This window comes from Neolamprologus brichardi, chromosome 14 (assembly GCF_056152115.1).
Source record: "Neolamprologus brichardi isolate AB-2024 chromosome 14, ASM5615211v1, whole genome shotgun sequence".
NCBI classification, from domain to species: domain Eukaryota; kingdom Metazoa; phylum Chordata; class Actinopteri; order Cichliformes; family Cichlidae; genus Neolamprologus; species Neolamprologus brichardi.
Window position 1 is genome coordinate 19,136,568 of NC_142117.1, and position 19,341 is coordinate 19,155,908.

A 19,341-nucleotide genomic window follows, 5' to 3' on the forward strand; every position below is an offset into this window, starting at 1 on the left:
ATGTAAACATAGTTTTGATATCATAGACAGTGAACTAAACAGCTAAACTATCAACATATTGGAGAAGATACTCTCCGGTTTTTGAAGAAGAAATATGCACTTTAATGTTTTGATGCCTACACGAGTATGATTTTCTGTTACAGCGGCAATTTATATAAAACCCAACGTTATCTTTGCTCCATGGTATGTATATCGAGATTTAAATCCAGCAGAAAAAATCATTTCAGGGATATCGAGCAGAGAAAATCAGTGTTTTGAGTAATCAAACATCAAAGCTGTGCTAAAATAATTAATACAGATAAAATAAAATAAACATGTCGGGTGCTTGTTGAGTGACAGAAAAAAAATGGGATTAAAAGATTAGAAAAAAGTCAAAGCGACATTTGACGTAAATAAAACCTCAAAACAGGATAAAACTAAAAAATAAATAAATAAATATGGAAGAAAATCCACAGAATTTGTGAAGTATCATTAAAGACATCATAAGCTCCGACTAAACAGGCTCACAGAAAAACAAAACTGCGAACAGCACAGTCAGTGAATCCAGATTAGAGATTAATATCGTCTTCTGACGTAACAGAAGAAATTTTGGTACTCTTGTGCCTGAGAGTATATTCCAGTTGTCCAAGCAAAAGCCAAATCCTCTGTAGGCCTCAGTGTTTCGCTTTATGTGACACAACTGCGTAATCTAAACACTAATTAGTTCTCCTTTACTTGTTTTTTGTTCGCTTTTTTGTACATGTCCTTGGCTGTTCTTGAAAAGCTCTATAAATAAAATGTATTATTATTATTATTAAGATGAACCATGATACAGGTATCAGTTATTTATGAGCTGATTTGTACTCTTCTTCCAACAGTCATGCGCTCAGGATGATGACCAAAAGAATGAAATCACAGATAAAAGAGGCCTAAATGGGGTTTTGTAAATGTTTCCTTTAAAAAAAATGGGGCACCTTAGTGAAACGCCATTAGTGATCTATGAGGAAAGAAAGCTAATGATGGACGATGCCTTAGCTTAGCTCCAGTTTTTCTATTAGGAGCATTATGAAATTACTGCCAGTTTTGCTGGGAAAGGAGAGGCATGGTGAGGACAAAAGTTTGAGTATAGACTATATGGATGTCACAGCTGGAGACCACAGCAGAGTACATTTTTGGCCAAGAAGTACATAAAACTTGGATTGATTTGATTACAGAATCCATTTCCCTCCAAGTGTAAACTGAAGAGTTGAATCAGCCCAAAGTTTAGAAATCATTCCTCAAATATCCTTGAGTTGATGTCTCTGACTTCAGCTTTTATTCTCACTGAAAATCGTTGGTGGGTTGGCAGCACAGAAACCAAAGAGTATTAATGAGCTGGATGCTTTTATCAGAAAGTGGCATAAAAAGAATGCATGAATGCGTTCTTGCTCATTACAGAAATTAAAGGATATGGTGGTTAGTACTGTTGTCTAACACCAAGAAGGTCCTGAGTTCCATTCCACCACCTGTGTTGAGTTTGCAGGTTCTCCCCTTGTTTGTGTGGGTTCTCTCTGGGTACTCTAGATTCCCACAGTTTTTGGACTGTGGGAATCTAGTGAGGTTAGTGAGGTTAGGTTAACTAGTAATTCTAAGGGTAGGATGCGAGAAGAATTACTTTTTACTGCTATCGCTAGAGTCAACGTTATGAACATAGTGGTGGTAATGGTTAAAACACTGCTTTGAATTGGACCCATGCAGAGTGTACAGATAGCTTCTAAAGCCAGTGAACACATAATAGCTATATACTGTCACCACGGGGGAGTGTCTGAAATAAGCAGTCTTTAAGCTAAACTGAGTGCAAAAAACATTGAAATGTGTCCACTACGAACAAAGTCTTTGCTTTTTATGCTACTTTTTTCCACTGTCACTTTCTTTCCTATTAAGGCTAATTTTTTTAGCCAATAAGCATTCGACCTATGCACAGCGTCATCCACGTTGAGCGAAGTGTCACTGGGTTTGTTTGTTTTTTTTGGAAGACTGCATGCTAGCACATTTGCATAGGCAAACACCTTCCCAAAACAGACATAAACGCCATACTGTAACACTGGCTTACCGAGAAAATGCAGAAAATCAGAACATTAAATTTTTTTTAAAAAGACTCAAAGGACGTACGAGACTGTAGATGGAGGCAGGAAGAGATCTTAGATGTAACAGAGGGAAGAAGAAGCTGTACTGAGTGACTCACCGGGACAGTGTGCGTGCGTGCGTGCGTGCGTGCGTGCATGCACGTGTGTGTGCGTGTGTGTTTGATGCTGGGCATTGGAGACAGTAGAAGCCCCCATAGTGAGTCATACAGTGTGTGGTGGTGTGTGTTTGCTTATCCTTGTAAATAGTTGTATATTTGCGACTGCATGCACACTACCCATGATACCGCATCTCCTTTAAAAGGCTTAGAAGTGTCTATAATGTATTTTCCAAGTCAAGCCTCTGGGGGATGGTTCTGTGTATGTACATGCACAAATAACTATGTTAATATTGAAGGACATGCAAATGGGGAGGGAAAAAAACACAAAGGCAGGATCTGTGGCAAACACACTCCCATCTACCTTTATCTCATATACTTACCCAGTATGGTGGCCATGTATTGGAGGATTTGTAGAACATCCTCCTCTGAACCAGAATTCTCTAGAAATGGACATTTCTCCTCTCGTCTCTCCCCTCCAACTTCCTGACACCTGTAAAGGAAACAAACCAAACACATAAGTTATGGTGGTTCGTCATGAATGGTCTCCGTGATGAGAAATTACATTTGCACTATTTTGGAAGGTTTAGGAGTGTGTTTATAGGAATTTTTGACCATTCATCCAGAAGCACATTTGTGAGGTCACACACTGATATTGGACGAGAAAGTCTGGCTCGCAGTCTCCACTCTAATTCATCCCAAACATGTTCTGTCGGGTTGAGATCAGGACTCTGTGCAGGCCAATCAAGTTCTTCCACACCATACTCACTCATCCATGTCTTAATGGACCTTGTTTTGTGCACTGGTGTGCAGTCATGTTGGAAAAGGAAGGGGTCATCCCTAAACTGTTCCTACAAAGTTGGGAACATTAAATTGTCTGAAATATTTTGGTATTCTGAAGCATTAAGAGTTCTTTTCACTGGAACTAAGGGGCCGAGCCCAACTCCTGAAAAGCAGCCCCACAGCATAATCCTTCTCCAACAAACTTTACACTTGGCAGAGACACTAGCTGATTGGCTCGGGACTTTCAATGGTAATTGAGTACATATGTTTTTTAGCGTTTTCTGTGACCTGATGCATACCCTGCACACGTTCATATTTGCTGATCACTTAGCAGAGCCAGCAGAAGCAGATGGACAACAGAGAGGCATGGAAAAATGCTCAAGGTCACCTCAACAATGCAAATAAGGAATGTTTTTATTTGTCCACTTGTCAGACAGTTCAGAGGCCTTTTGCTCGCAAGCTTATTCCCTAATCTTTATGCCACAATTACATGCACTGTGATGCTCCAAAATTAGAGGCAAGATGAGTATTACTTGTGTAATTACTTAATGAAGTACATTCATTAAAGCAAGAAAATACCGAGCGACAACAACTGAGGCCAAAGTGTGAAAAGCAGAGTGGTCAGGAAAGTTAAAGAAAATAACAGTAGAAGTCCAGGTCACAGTCCAGGGTCTGTATCAGTATGCAGTGTATGCTTCGTGAACAACGCTTACTTGTGTTACGCCCGACTGAAGCCTCTCTACTGTGTCTTACAGTTTTGACAGGGCAGGATGGCGAGAGAGCCCGAGACAAGAGGTGAAGGAGTGTGTGTCTATATATGTATGTGTATGTGTGCGTGTGTTTGTCTGTCTCGCTTGTATTAGTGTGGCAGAAACAGAGGAAGAGAAGACAGCGGGGAGAATGGGAGATAGCAGAGACACGAGGAAGGTTCACAGGTTCTGAACAGGTGTGCGTATGAACATGTGTGACAGTGAGCCAAGTGAGAAAAACAAGGAAAAAAGAGAGAGAATGAGCAGCGGGGATATGGAGACAAGACAGCAGAAAGACAGCAAGTGACAGAAGAAGTTTCCACGCACCAGAGGCCAATAAAGGAGAGAAAGAGAGACTGACTGCAAGCCAGCCTTACCTGATCTCCTGTTGTCTGTAGAACTGTAGAGTCCGCTGTAGAGCTTCCTGAACAGTCTGCGTCTGCAAGCAGAAGTGAAAAATATTAGAAAAGCTTTTTTTTTTGTTTCTCCTCATCTGAATTAGTTTTTTATGATAAATGGCCCTTTAACTTCACGCTCTAATTTACCAAACTCCAAATTTTAACCAATAAAAATTTGTTCACGATTCATTGCTGATCTTTCAGTTGGTATTACACCTCAGCTTGAAAACATGCGTGTAGATATGGACACATTTTAACATTTTTCATTTCCTTAACCAATTCTCCAGCTGTGCCAGCTGTCAGAGGATGACATGTGCCTCAGTTTACGCTTTATTTAGAATCACCAGCATGTCTTTGGTCTGTGGCCGTGTGGTTTTTCAGGGACACATGGACATTGATGCAAAGGTTTGACCAATTGTAAAATCCAATTGCTTTTTGTTTTTGAAATCCATTGCTCTGATAGGATCACACTAATTTTGCTTATTAAAAGGCAAGATGATAAAATAACCAGGTAGTTTAAAAATAAATAAATAATAATAATATTTCAATAAAATTCTTAGTAGAGAGCCTGTTAAAAAAAATTAACTGCTTTTTAAAATAGTCCACAGAGTCAGCTAAAAAGGGTTGTGATGGTAAACTGTTTCACAGGCTTGGTGCCACAGACTGAAAGGCGCTGTCCCCCTGGTCTTTAGTTGTGTACGAGGAAGAACAAATAACAGATTCCGTGAATGAAGACAGCGAGCAGCAGCGTATTTTGTAAGAAACTGAGATATATGATCTGGAGCCTGACCTGTACATTAGCACAGGAATTTTAAAACAAATAGGAGTGTTATGAGCTTGCTTGCTAGAATGTGTTAACAATCTGGCCGCAGCATTTTTAAAAAGTTTTCGACAACACGTACTGAAAACAAAGACCTAATGAAATCACATTTCACTGATTCTATCCAGCCATCCTCTTATCGGCTTATCCAGCCGGGGTTAGGCAGGGTCGGTATCTATTCCAGCTGACGCCAGGGCAAGGGTACATCCTGGACAGCTCAACAATAATTTCAGTCCTTTTTCTTCTTATTCTTCTTGTTCTTCTTTTGTACAATGCATTTTCAAAACATGATCCAGTCTGATATAAAAAATCCAATCAGATTACTTGTGATCAAGTCAGCCTTGATGTGTAACTGTAGCCAAGATAGATTAATATATAACAGGCTTTGTTTCCACTCAAGACCTTTTGCCACGTCACAGTACAGCACAGGTGTGAATACCATTAACAATGGCTGAAGCTGTTTAAGATGCCACAGGTTTATGGTTGTGCAGTTCACTGTCCAATGGTCATGGCCTACCGGGATCCTGAAATCACTATAAATTAAATTTATAGCCTTGGGTGGGGGGGAGTGGCGGATAACTAGCCTCCTGATTTTTTTCTATTCCCTTTTATATTGTTATCATCCAAATTTCAGCAAAAAAAAACCCCAAAACAATATTGTTAAATAAAAATGTCAAAATGACCATAACACAATGAGATTAACTGTCCGTGTCCATGTGTGTACAGCTGCCGTGTTTTGCGTTACTGACAGCGTAAGCTTGAGAGGGCGGGTCCAGTGTGATTATCTGTGGTACAGCTGAAATACAAGGCTGTAGTGACAATACTAGAACACAGTGTGCCAGCTGGAGAGGTCATTCTGAGGCCTCCACCCACTCCGGACAGTGTGCGTGTTTGTGTGTGTGTGTGTGTGTGTGTGTGTGTGTGTGTGTGTGTGTGTGTGTGTGTGTGTCTGTCTTGCAGACAGAGAGGGAATGACAAACATAAAGGCTAGTGAGTTGTGAACATGCAGCACAAAAAACATGAGAAATGATGAGAGGTAGTCAGGGAACCGGGCTGTGTGTGCGTCATCAGGCGTTTTAAAAGGTGAACGCAGTTAGATGTCATATAGTAGCTAACCTGCATGTTAGCTGCTTAAAAAACACCTGCTGACACAAACACATTTTGTCACTTTTTAGCACCAGTTGGCCACACATCAGCCTAACAGCATGAGCACAACTCACAGATGAAAACACACCCAATGGGCTGTACTTTTCAAAAACCAATAGTGAAGAAAAACAACATACTTTCACTGTGTATTCATACAAAGCTTCTATATACAGCATAGTTGTGTATGTATGTGTGTTTTTTGTCATGTCTTCCTCTCGTCATCGCCAACTGGTCACGGCAGACGGCTGCCGCTCCCTCAGCCAGATTCTGTTGGAGGCTCTTCCTGTTAAAAGGGAGTTTTTCCTTCCCACTGTCACCAAGTTCTTGCTCAAATGGTTGGGCTTTACCTCACAACATAAAGCGCCTTGGACCAACGGCTCTTGTTATTTGGCGCTATATAAATAAAGTTGAAATGAATTAAATGTACGTACAGAACAGAACGAGTGTTTTCTCATGACAGCCTGACTCCTTTAAATGCATCTTTCATGAAGCTATTCACTGGCCACATTACATTATAATAATACTTACTGTAAACCTGGCCAAACACACAGGCACACACTGGTATCAGCCCTAAATGTGCAAACCTACTGTACACACTCATGATCATTAGTTTACATTGTTGCATCCCTGGCCTGTTTACTGTACACACATTAATCTCATTCAGTTACACAAAGGTGCTGAGATGGTAGGATTTGGTAAGCGTCGAGTTACCAAATCAAGATACCCAACTTGTTGCTGTGGGTTATTTAAACTCTCAGCTGGGAGCAACAGAACGATACTGAACGGGTGATAATGAACATGTTAAATTGCATACTATATAAAATGAAAACGACTCTGTCTGCCTCATTCCTCTTTTCCTCTGCTTTCTTTCTCTCCCTATGAGATTGAATCCTCCTCTTTCACATGAATCTCCCTTTTCTGTCTGTGTGTGACTGACTCCCTATAACCCACAAAGACACACATATACAAGCACATTGGACCTGCTCCTTCTTTTCTTCTTTGATTGCATTTTCCTCCTCCAAATTTCCATTAGAGTGAACTGGTGTGGTCATGATGGCCATGAAGCAGCGGCTACTGGTGCTTCAACATCGATGGAAAGCAGCACTTCTAAAAAAAAATAGAAAGCCGTACACCCCGATGAGACTGCGATTAACTCAGCATGAGATAATAAATGAGTGATGAGTAGTAAACCAGGTACAAAGTGAAACAGTTCTGTACCAATCGTTGCATTTTATCTGGATTTTAATGCTCTCTCTGAGAACAGTTCAGCAGTTAATGTGACTATAAAGCGCGATAAGCGTAAGCGTAATGCAGCCAGTGTCTCAGACACGACAGTGGAGTGAATATTTGATGACATCTAGCTGCTTCCTCTACAAAGGTTGAACACACTCATTGTAAATCACTTTAGAAAACCGTGTCTGACAAACGGATGGAAAGCAAAAACAAAACAGGTTTGAAAATTGTCACTACAAAGGTCGAACTACGCTTTGCACAGAGGTTTGTTCGGATACGGTTGCGCATCTGTTTGTTTTGAACTGTCCTGTTTTCTTCTACACTTTCACATTTCAAACCAGCCTCTGGACATGAGTCGAATAAAGCAGCCAATTTTCCCAACACGGAGGTCTGCACAATGCATGGTTGACATTTGGGAGTTGTGTGTGTGTGTGTGTCAACACGTCTGCAGGCCTCCTCCAGCCTGCATTTAACCACAACACTCTTCTCTAAGACGGCCCGTGGAGATTTTTCTTGTATATTTAAGGGAAACTAAATCTCAGCTTGCAGAGGTGAGGTAAACTCTGGTCACTTGGGGACAGCTATGCAGGAATAAAAGTCAATCCAAAGGAAAGCATCCAGTGTAAGGCCTTTAATAAGTCAGTAACAACCTTCAGCCTTGATTACTCACAGGCCCATTAGCTGTTAAAATACTGTTATATGTCACAATTGCAGCTACTCAGATCCAGTTTCAGTAAAAAAAAAAATGTATCTGAACAAACACAGAGTTCATGAATTGTGCTTTTTTGTATACTTGGTACCTTTGTGTGTGTGTCTGTGTGATATCCCCTTTAGAACAGCTCCCACTCCTGTGCGATGCATGGTCATTTGGGTTGAGGAACCATGCTCTGCTTGAAGGTGGTGCTGTCAGCTAACACGTCTGCTAAACCTGTCTGCCTTAGCTTCTAGAGCTAAGGAGGAAATGTTCATCTTCTAAAAACTGTAATTTAACAGTACAAAAAACAACCATTTTAATGAAATAACAGCTGCATCTGATGTGATTATTGATTGTTTGGATTGTGATAGAGTGTGTGGAATAGGAAATTGTGCTAATATTGACATGACTGCATCATACAGGTATTGCAGGTTGCATATCCATGAGGTTCCACCACACCCCAAAAGTGCTCTGTTGGATTGAGGTCTGATGACTGTGGAGCTCATTTAAGTACACTGAAGTCACTGTGGTGTTCAAGAAACCAGTATGAAATTAAGTGCTTTGTGACATGATGCTCAGCTGGTACTGTAGCAAGAAACCCAAAATGACACCACCACCAGATGCAAGACAAGATGGATTCATACTTTTATCTTGTTTGCACCAAATTCCGACCCTTCATCTTTCATCCCTATTCTAATGCTCAGATTGAACTTCAGCAGGTCGTCTTGACCGTGTCCACGTGCCTAAATGCACTGATTTACCGCCACACGATTGGCTTAGATATCTACACAAATGAGCAGTTAACCTCTTAAGCACCCACGCACCCAAAGATGGGAGCAAAAGGGAGGAGATTGCGGAGATCAGAAAACTGATGGAGGCTTAACAGCTTAAAGCAGTGTGTCTGATAAAGTGGCCAGTAAGTTTATTTATTAAAACATGAAGATTCCTCCACCAATTTGAATTAGCAGAGTCAGTACTTCATGACTCCTTATACAATATAAATGTGGGTAAAGAAGAGAAGATGACAGACAGCAGCAGGAAGGTAATCCTATAATTAATTAATTATGTAACAGGTAATCGATATTTGTAAGCAGTGTAGCTTCCAGCAACACTGATCTACTCTTTAAGGATTTACACTCTAGGACGTACTCTAGAGTTTCACCTTTTTCATATCTGTGACCAACACTCAGGGCTGATCAGCATTACAGGTCACAAAGCTAATGGCCACCCTTCATGTGTGTACACAAAACTAAGCGCACAAGAAACAGGCAGAGCGTTTGACCACATGTAATTGTGGGTGAGCACGGATGTATCTGCGTGTGTTATTTCTTCTAGGTCAGTGTGAAGACAACCACAGAGAGCACGCTCTGTTCCGTCGGTCACGGTCCAGTGCAATCAGTAGTCGACACTGCTTCTGCACGCACCCATTGTGTGCTTGAGCAGAGTTTGTGTGAGAGGGAGAACAAAAAAGATAATAAACAACGTGTTGTTTGATCAGTCAGTGAGTTAATTTGCATATGTATGTCGCTACTTACGGCTCCATTTTAATCCCTCCCCATTCCTGTTTCTTTCCCTCCCTACATTTCCATAGTAAAGAAACATGGTAAGGAGACATTTACTCCACGGCTTTTTGGTAGAGCTGCTCTAACACACAAATACCCATCAGACCTTGGACATTTTCCCTTTTTCTGTGATCAAAGCACATCATAATGACCTGTGTGCATGCCAAACTGTTGCATATTATTGCAAAAAAAACCCACATACATGCATGTAGACACACACACACAGTTCCACAGAGTCATCCACATGTACAGTAAATGCTGGATATTACCGTCATTGAGTGTTATACTAATCAGTCTTTAAGTGTTCCCTCTTCCCTATTTTTTCATAGATCTATTAAAGATCAGGGCCAGTAAGAGCTGCAGCTGAGAGTTGAAGCTGGCTCTCACTGGTCCTCTCCAATATACACCAACTTCAGTTTTTTTCACCTATGCTATTGAATATTATTATTTTGTGAGGTTATGCCTGGCCATTGAAAAAAAAAGAAAAGAAAAGCAGACAATCGCTGCTCTTTTGCATCGATTTCACCGCAACATCTATTTCTCGCAGGAATGGGAGCACGAGAGCTGAGTGTTTGCAATTTGGAGAAACCTATTCCCAAATCCAACCGTAGCCTGATGAAAACACAGGAGTGCTCTTGCTCCGTGGAGTACACACAGATCTTGTAACCATATGAGAGCAGATTAGAAGCAAAAACTGTTATGTATTGTATACCTAATGGTCATCTATTCAGCTATTATACTTATCTCTGTCCAAGTGGAACAAGATGTTACCGCTGGGATGACAAAGCATCCCAGCGGTAACATCTGACAAAGCTTTATTCTTCATTAGTCCCCCAACAGACCACAAACAAGACAAGACTATACAGTGCTGCTGCCTTCATTTTCACCATTTCAGGCCATTTTGACTGTCAAGAAAAAAAATCCCCATTACATCCATGTCTTTGATCCCTAAAATCTACTCAGGGATAAAAAGAACAAGGACTGTGAAGTTTGAGGTATTTTTTAAAATAAAAACACTGAACCTAGTGCCGGTACCAAAGGGAATCAAGAATAGGCTGTATATAAACAATGGACAACGCCACTGACATTTGTGGACTTACATTTTGATGATTTGAGTTGACCTCATCACCATCACAGCTCCCATGATCATCATTGGGAGACACAATAATCGAAAGACAGCCACACCAGTGCTGTATTCTGTATGTTTACCCCTGGGTAAACATACAGAATACACGTATCATTGCTATTCTGTATTTTACTGTTAAGCCCAACAACCTCAACAGCCTCTTCTACCTCACGAATGCTTCACCACTGCTACTGATCAGATGGCTTCAAATATCCTCCAGTCCAATCTCGGGCTCAGCCCTGACTGCTACTCTAAGCTGGTCAGTTGTAAGCAATATCAAATTTTGATTTTGACTCACATCTCAAAGCTTATCCAGTCCAGATTCTTACATCTAAGATTCGCCTTCAGCTGGTCTGCTTTTCACTTCTCTTTATGCTTCTCTTCACTGGGTTCCATTAAAGCTCAGAATCTGTGTTAAAACTTTATTAATAACTATTAAAGTCCTACATGGCCATGCTCTTGCTGCTATATAGCAGACCTACTGAGCCCGGCTTCTCTAATCATTCAATCAGGACCTCTTAACTGTTACACACTCCATTTTAAAACCAGAGGCGATCGCACTTTTTAGGTTGCAACGCCTAAAATTTTGGATCAGCCATCCTCAGCCCTGAATGCTATAAACTGCTGAAAATTCATTTTTATAAATTGTCTTTTCCTATTTTATTTCCTTTATATTTTTGGCTTTGGTTTGATTCTAATACGTGCATGGAAGTATGCATGTGGGACTAGAAGTATGACCTTATGTTTGACTGTATGCTGGGAACTGAAAACGTATCTTTAATGTGTGGTTTTATCCAAACATTGCATCACTTTGTAATTGTGTGTTTTAAAAAGTGCTGTAAACATAAGTAATGTAGAATGAATATCACGCTGTATTCAGTAAGACTTAAGTAAGTGAAGCTATAAACTCGTTAAGGAAGTGTTTACTGAGGTGCTAAATCACGACACGAGGAGTCGTCTTTAGTCTTGGACACGTTTGTTTTTGCAAAACAGACGAGTCATGGTTTGCTGGTTATTAGCAATTAGCAAAAAAAAACAACACAAGTTTAACACAATTTTGCATTAGAGCATATCAGGACCTGGAAGTTAGTTCCATATTTTACACACAGTCTATGGAGTCAATGTGGCACTCCATTTATCCATCCATCTTCTTTGGTTTATTCAAGTCACAGTCATGGGGGTGCTGGAGCCGATCCCAGCTGTCATAGGGTGAGAGGCAAAGTAGACCGTGGACATGTCTCCGGCCTGTCTCAAGTCTCAGCAGCACACTTTGTGGCTCAAAGTCTTCAGCTTGTGTCTGATTTACTTCCCACTCATGTTAAACCATGGCCAAACTATCACAAACTACTCAGGTTCATAATCTTTTCGATTTTCAGCATGAAATTGCAAAGTCACAAACCAATGACCAAATACTCAGGATAGATACATATTTCACTCACAACACAGCAAGAAGACTACTCTTGCGCTGATTTTGTAGTTTTTAGAGTTGGGCAATGTCTACTGAACTCCTTCATGACAACATTTACAGTTCAATATCCTAAACAGGCATCAGGATGTAACAACAGACTACTTGCAATAAACGCACTATAGTATTTTTAAATTATTTTTATGCACCTAAACTAACATGTTTTTACTGAAGCACTGTGGCTAAATAAGCTTCTTTTATACTTGAGCAAATCAGGTACAAGGAGACATTCACAACAGTCATCCTATTCCTCGATTTGTTGTTTTATTCCCCAGTTTATTCGTAGCATGCACATTTTTCTGGTGTTTACAAATATTTCTAGGAAATATCTTCTCTGTCCAGACAGAAGTTTGGAATAGGTGAGTGCTTAAACCCAGTTTTAAGGCACCAAAAAGCAACATTATGGTGACATTGATAATATGCAAATACCTTAATATCATAAGTATTGGAGATTGTGGTATAATTTATTTAAAAGCTGATGTCCTGTCCCCAACTGGTACTTTTGTTTTGTCCACATCTGTCTGTCCATCTGTTTACTTATTTTCTATTGTTGAGTAACTACAGAACAACAGATGCAATCAAATCCCAAACCGATGTACCATCGCCAGGGACAGTGCAATAGCAGATTCCCTAATAACACGCCATCCATCACAATCGCACTCAGTTCTAATAGCGGTTTTATTGTATTACAGCCTGTCACACAACTGAGACACGCAGACACAGCAGCAGGCTCATTCGCCACACTCCCAGCATCCTCGCATACACACAGACGAGCCATGGGCATCGCTCTCTCTCTCTGTCTCTCTCTAACTCACAACAACATATTTATTATATAATCAGCCAGATGATTCAGGCTATCAGAGGTGAAGGATGAAAAGAGGCTTTTTTCGTAGACAGCACAGCACACATCCTATCATGATGTAAGAAAAGACATTGTCTGGGTTTTTGGGAGTAACACACTAATGTGGAGAGGCTTGAATGTTGTTGTTGGGTTGTTTTTGTTCCCTCTGAACTTTGGAGACATCTCTGAGCAGTGAAATAAATGCATCAGGATATTTGACCATGCTGGTTTTTAAATTACAGGTTTCATCTTCAGGAGACCTGATTTGGTCAGTAATTGACCTAATTGTATGACAAACGAGGCATTTTTTAATGATTTAGAAGAATACTTTATCGTTTACACAAATTCACACACACTTTAAGTCCCTGATGTGACCTATATTCTGACTGCAGGAGTCAAAATGCACCTGAATCACCGCAACTTTCTTTAGAAACATGTTAAAGACAATTGATGAGGTCACGGTGAAGCTTTTTCACACTTGTTTGAAATCCTACCGTGGGTGAGGTCAGCCGCCTCAGGCTCTCCCCCAGCGAGTCGAGGTTCACCCTTCTCCTCCTGGTGACCCTCTTGTGGGGTCCGCCGGGTGCTTGCTCTTCACCCGCCGGGCACACGGTCCTCTCGGCGGGGCTGCGGCCGTTCCAGAGCACCGCTCTGTGGGAGGAGGGGAAGGAAGAGAAGGGGCACCCTCGGATCTCCTCCGCCGGCTCCAACCCGCCGTCCCCTCCGTCTCCCCCGGGGCTTTCGAGCCCACAGTCCGAGCCCACCGAGCTGCTGAACGACTCGGAGGAGATCTTGCGCGACGACGAGGACATGGTGGTGGTTGTGCTGCTGAGAAGAAGAGGAGGAGGAGGAGGATGGTGATGATGATAACAGTGGCGGTGTTAAGGATGAGGATGATGCTACAGTCGGCTCCGTACCACGTCCACCTGTACACCGGGGAGTCATCAGATAGTGGGGGGAGGGAGGGCTGGCTGGTTGAGAGGAAAGACTTGTGTGTATGTGTGTGTGTGATTATGCGCGCATGCTGTGTCGGTGTGCGGGTGAGATAATGTCCAGTCCTGCCCGTGTCTGTGTATGCATATGAGACGCGTCTGCCTGCGTGTGAGACGCGGGGAAAGAGAGAGAGAGGAGGGGGTGAGGTCGACTGAGAGCGAGAGCACTAACGGCACGCAAACATTTATGAAGGGGGAGGGTATCACCTCTTTAAAACCGTCCTCCGTTACCCCCCTAAAAACGTCCTCCTCGCCGCTCCCCCGGGTGGCCAAACACTCCAGCGGATGCTTCCAATTAAAAATGAGGAGCGGAAGAATTCATCACGCCCGGCAACAGTGTTTATTTTTAATAAAAGACGCAACTATTTTGAAGGATATGTCCCCCTAATTTCCGAAACTGCAGAGCATAACGCGCTGGTCCACCGATAATCCAAACACATGGTAATTATTCCTCTTGCACGCGGGAGATTTTAACAGCATCAGAAAAAAATGTAGCGTATCTTCCTTTTTTTCTCCTCACGCTGCCCAGAAATCCCCAAAGTCACCGCAGATGTGAGATGCGTCTGCTTCCCTCTCTCTCCTCCTCCTCCTGCTCTTAGTCCTCTGCGACAGCGGTTCTCTTGTTGGTCCTCCAGCAGCTAACCGCAGTCCGGGCATTCCTCCATCTTTTTATTTCCGCTCCTTGGCAGCTCCTTGGCCCTTTTTTGTTGCTTTAAGAAATGGCCGGTGTAGAGGTGAGCTGGAAAGGTAAAAGCGCGAGAGAGTGAGCGCGAAAGGTGAGCCAGCAGTAGCAGCACGCGCCAGCTGTGCTTCTAATCTGCGAAGCACGCGCTGTGAAGTACGCGTCAACGCGCTACTCTGTGCTGGAAAACAGACCAGAGCTAATCGATAGACAGACAGAGTTGGGCAATGTCATAGTCTTTGTACTTTAGTTTATTTTTGTATTACATTTTTTTATTTTGTATTTATTATTATTTTTATTTATTGTTTATTATTAGGTCTTTCGTATTAGGAATTAGAGACATTTTCATACATACCCCCCCCCCCCCCACACACACACACACACACACACACACACACACACACATTGGACAAAAGTAATTGGACAATGACAAACTGACATAACTGAAGAGCAGTTAACTAGTCAGTAGGTCGCTGGTTCGCTTCCTGACTGCTCAAGCCTTCATGGGATGTTAGATAGACGCACTGAAAACAGTGTTTGTGTGAAGGAGTTATGTTGTATATAGTGCTCGGGAAAAGCGTTAAATGAAAAGGCGCCAAGTGAGGGCAGTTCTCTAAAATAGCTAGCAAAAGTAGCTCATAAGATTATAAAGGGACCTGGGCTTCCATTTCAGTGAGTGTGGGAAGCACATCCCCCATGAAGGATATACTACCAATGCCTTGAATGCACCGGATAGTCTTCATTAAACTCTAAATGTTAATTAATACACAATAAGTATTGATCATTTTTGATCCCAACACTGCCATTTTCACTTTCAATAAAATAGATTTAAATCACTGTGGTTGTGTGTTTTCAGATCTTAAGTAAAAAGTGGCGTCACCTTGGATGAAAGCAGATGTTTTCTCCAAAAACAAAAAGCACAAAACATGCTCTCTAAAACAGTAATTAAAGACAAATCAACTATTCATTCATCTCAAATAGGCTATTTATACATTCTCAATTGATCTGTAGTTCAAATGTGTTGTAGACTCTACTGTGAATGTGTGTAATATGAACACCATGTAAAGTATTAAAGACAATCATTTTGTTTAAAATTATGTTAGTTTGTCCATTTACTTTTGAGCAACCGGAAAAGGGGGAAAATATAAAAATGGCTGTAATTAGTACACAGTGAATGCAATACTTTTACATTAAATGAATTAAAGATGGAAGTCTCCATACTGTCATTAACATGGTTTCATAATTGTGAAATCTTGGCAGACAACAGTCTGCTCCTCAATTAACTAACAGGAAATGGCACTCCAGCAGCATCTGATCGTAATCAAACAACAGCCATGGTCAATAAGCCAGGTCCGTGGCAATGTGCCAGATATGTTCAGCTCGGGTTTACATGGACGAACATGGCTCTAAAGGGTGATAATGGAGCTCCCGGCGGTGGCACATGCTTGCTGTATCTGATCAGAGGACAGAATGACTATCAGTCTGACGCTAACAACAGTGGCGACCTTGACCTCTATTAGCAGATCATGTTCATTAATGGCCCCAATGGACCAATCAGAAAGACACTGAGTCAGACGGACATAGTGCATGTATATGCTCACACACCCTAACACAATTTCCTGAAGGTGCGCGCTAATTCATTTGACTTTCTGGAGCAGCGTGACCCCAATACACTGCATATCATTTTATTTTTTCTCTTCTCTCTAACTCACACCCACACACTTTCTCATGTGCATAGACAACCACACACACACACACTCACACACACACACGAACGCCTTCTTTTTCTTTCCTTATCTGTCTGCATCAGTCTGCCATCCATCAGTCATAATGTGGGCATTTAATAAAGCCAACACTACAATAGAATAAATGATGTTCCAAAGGAGATAAGCTTACCAGCTGAGAGACTGCCTCGAGCTGGCTGCCAGCCATCTAAAGCTAAGTACAGACAGGGCAACAGATCACTGACTGTGCGATCATGGAAGCAGAACAGATAGAAAGGGCAACTCTTGAAATACTGTGGTAATCTCCTTCAATAGGCGCATGTAACACGGATGCCATTAGACAATAGAAATGTTATCATTGAAATAACGGATGAAGCAATCCAACCTTGAGTGTCCTTGGCACAGCTCCTTGCTTTTCCTACAGAATTAAAAATGGATTGATGGATGCACAGTACGTTTCGCAATGGTGGATGCACGGGCTGACAGATGAGGTCGGACTGGAGTCTACGTGGAGTATGATGTGATCTGTGGTGAGAGTGGGGAGCAGGGGGAAGACAGTCTGGAGAGGTGGAGGTATGCACTGGACAGAAGAGGAATGAAAGTCAGTAGAAGTAAAACAGATTACGTCTGTGAAGGTTCTCAGTCATCCATGTCATCGTAGTCAAAGGAGCTTGCAAAGAAAAGTGTCTGGACTTCTTTGAGTTGCTTGAAGACGTTTCACCTCTCATCCGAGAAGCTTCTTCAGTTCTAAGGTCAAATGGTGGAGAGTCCCAGATTTAAACCCAGTGGGAATTTCCCCCCAAAGAGGGACAAAGGACCCCCTGATGATCCTCTACCTAATCACATGAGCCAAGGTGTGAAAGCGGGTGTAGGTCACAATCAGCCAGGGTTTTGGGTGAGCTCATTGTGAAACCTGGCCCCACCCTATCATGTGATTTCCTGAGGTCAGATGGCCCAGGATGTGAGTGGGCGTTAAGGCGTCTGGGAAGGGAACTCAAAACTGGATTATAGATGGCAGACAGTTGGTGTCGTAAACCACCGCCTCTGTTCAAAGATGGTTGCTCACAGTGGACATAAATGGCTTCTTTCACTCCTCTTTCAAACCATCTGTCCTCTCTGTCCAAAATGTGAACATTGGCATCCTCGAAAGAGTGTCCTTTATCCTTTAGATACAGATGGACTGCTGAGTCTTGTCCTGTGGAGGTGGCTCTTCTATGTTGTGCCATGTGCTTGTGAAGTGGCTGTTTGGTCTCTCCAATGTAGAGTTCTGGGCATTCCTCGCTGCACTGTACAGCATACACCACGTAACGTGCAAAAGAGGGGTGACGGCACGCAGGGTGGAGTGGATGGAGAAAAGTGAATTTATGAAAATGACTAAAAAGCATCTTGTGATGATTTTTCAGGCAACAGCCAACCCTGGAAAATAAATCGTTTTAACTCTTCATATGGGCGAAGTTACAAGTACATTAAAAATGCATAAATCTGAGTGACAGGATCTTAAAAGATGAAAGGGAACACTTGCACCATGGCTCTTTCTACTCAGACCACACGTGTCTTCTGACCTGACCTCAATTACGATCCCTGGAAAGTTGCGCATCTGTATTTTGCATGACTGATGAAATCTATCTGTAGAAAAGACAGAGGCAGAACTATAAACTGCCACAACGGCCCACTCAAAACCAGCTTTCCAGTAGTTCATTCCACAGTACTGCACACCAGCAGACTCAAAAGATAAAAACAATACCAGCCATACTGTCACACAATTTAACCAGTGCAGTACAACACACACAGAATGAGAAGTATTTAAATCCATACTTGGAGCAAAAACCCACATATAGACAAAGCCACACAGGAAACAGCATCACTAAGTTTAAGCCAGTAAAAGATGAAATGCGTGTAGTTATGGAATGCACGAAGATAAGAAAGGTTCAGGCCCATGGCACACACCAGTGAGTCATGCCTTTAAGATCCTTTCGTTCTGCTGCGCGTGTGTCTGTGGCGAGCGCTGCTAAGCAGGCATGTCGGTTTCAATTTTGTGACGCAGAAGACATACACTCATGTTATTGTCTTATCTCTCTGTCAAATATCTACCTCCTGTCTATACTGAGGCAGAGTGGGTGGGGGCATAAATGAACCAAAAGCTACAGCAAGTGCAACAGGATGGTGCCGGGGGTTTGCAGAATACCAGGAGTCAGGCCAGCTGAGGCAGAGATGGGAGAAGACAAATGACTGATTTGGCCATAAATCTGCCAGAAGCCAATCTAATTGGCCATAACCGTACATCACTCCACACCACTCTGACGCTATTAACCGTGAAACTGTGTCTCTCTGACACATGTACAATATAAACAACCTACTTTACTGGTCATGAGGATGTTTTTTTTTAAGTACAACCAGGGTTAAAGAGTAGGAAATTGCATAAAGGAGTATGTCATAGATTTAGCCAAATTGTAACCCGACTTTTGATTTCACGTATTGAGTGATGGCTTTGTTTTTCTTTTTGTCAGCTGCATCACGTTCATGGCAGCAAGTGCAGCATATTTATGCCAAAACTGTCACTCTGATGCACATAGAAAAAATAATAAACAACACACAGATTATTGATCGCTCATAAAAACAACAATAATAACACATAACACTGCCTTTTCAGGGAAATGAAATTTTGTCAGTGCTCATACTACAAGTAAGGGGCAATCTCCCTGGTCTCACAACACACCTGATTTCTCTTAATAAAAGTGCAGACCAGTGCCGTCTGAGGAGTATTTTAATAATGTTCCTTATTAAATAAAGAGTCCCTGTTCTGTGTACCCACAGGTTAAAAATGTAAGAAAAAAAGAACAGGAGGAACTGCAGTGAGGTACCCAGTCACTCTGTTATGTTTTCTGACACAGCTGTATCAATGGACGGATCCTTATTTAGTGCTTTT

General features: G+C 41.9%; 1 protein-coding gene across 2 annotated transcripts in view; it reads right to left on the reverse strand.

Annotated features, from left to right (window-relative positions):
- Positions 1–14,817, reverse strand: part of gucy1a2 (guanylate cyclase 1, soluble, alpha 2) — a 49,850-nt gene extending 35,033 nt beyond the window's left edge. The window contains exons 1-4 of one of the 2 annotated variants that reach the window (XM_006802079.3): positions 13,935–14,817; positions 13,512–13,845; positions 4,110–4,171; positions 2,584–2,693 (exon numbers count right to left, since the gene is read on the reverse strand). In XM_006802079.3, coding sequence (XP_006802142.2) covers positions 2,584–2,693; positions 4,110–4,171; positions 13,512–13,829 — 490 coding nt within the window. In that variant the 5' untranslated portion in view covers positions 13,830–13,845; positions 13,935–14,817. Of the gene's footprint in view, positions 1–2,583; positions 2,694–4,109; positions 4,172–13,511 lie in introns of both variants that reach the window. The other variant, XM_006802078.3, reaches the window with a different exon arrangement.
- Between the last annotated feature and the right edge of the window lie 4,524 nt (positions 14,818–19,341).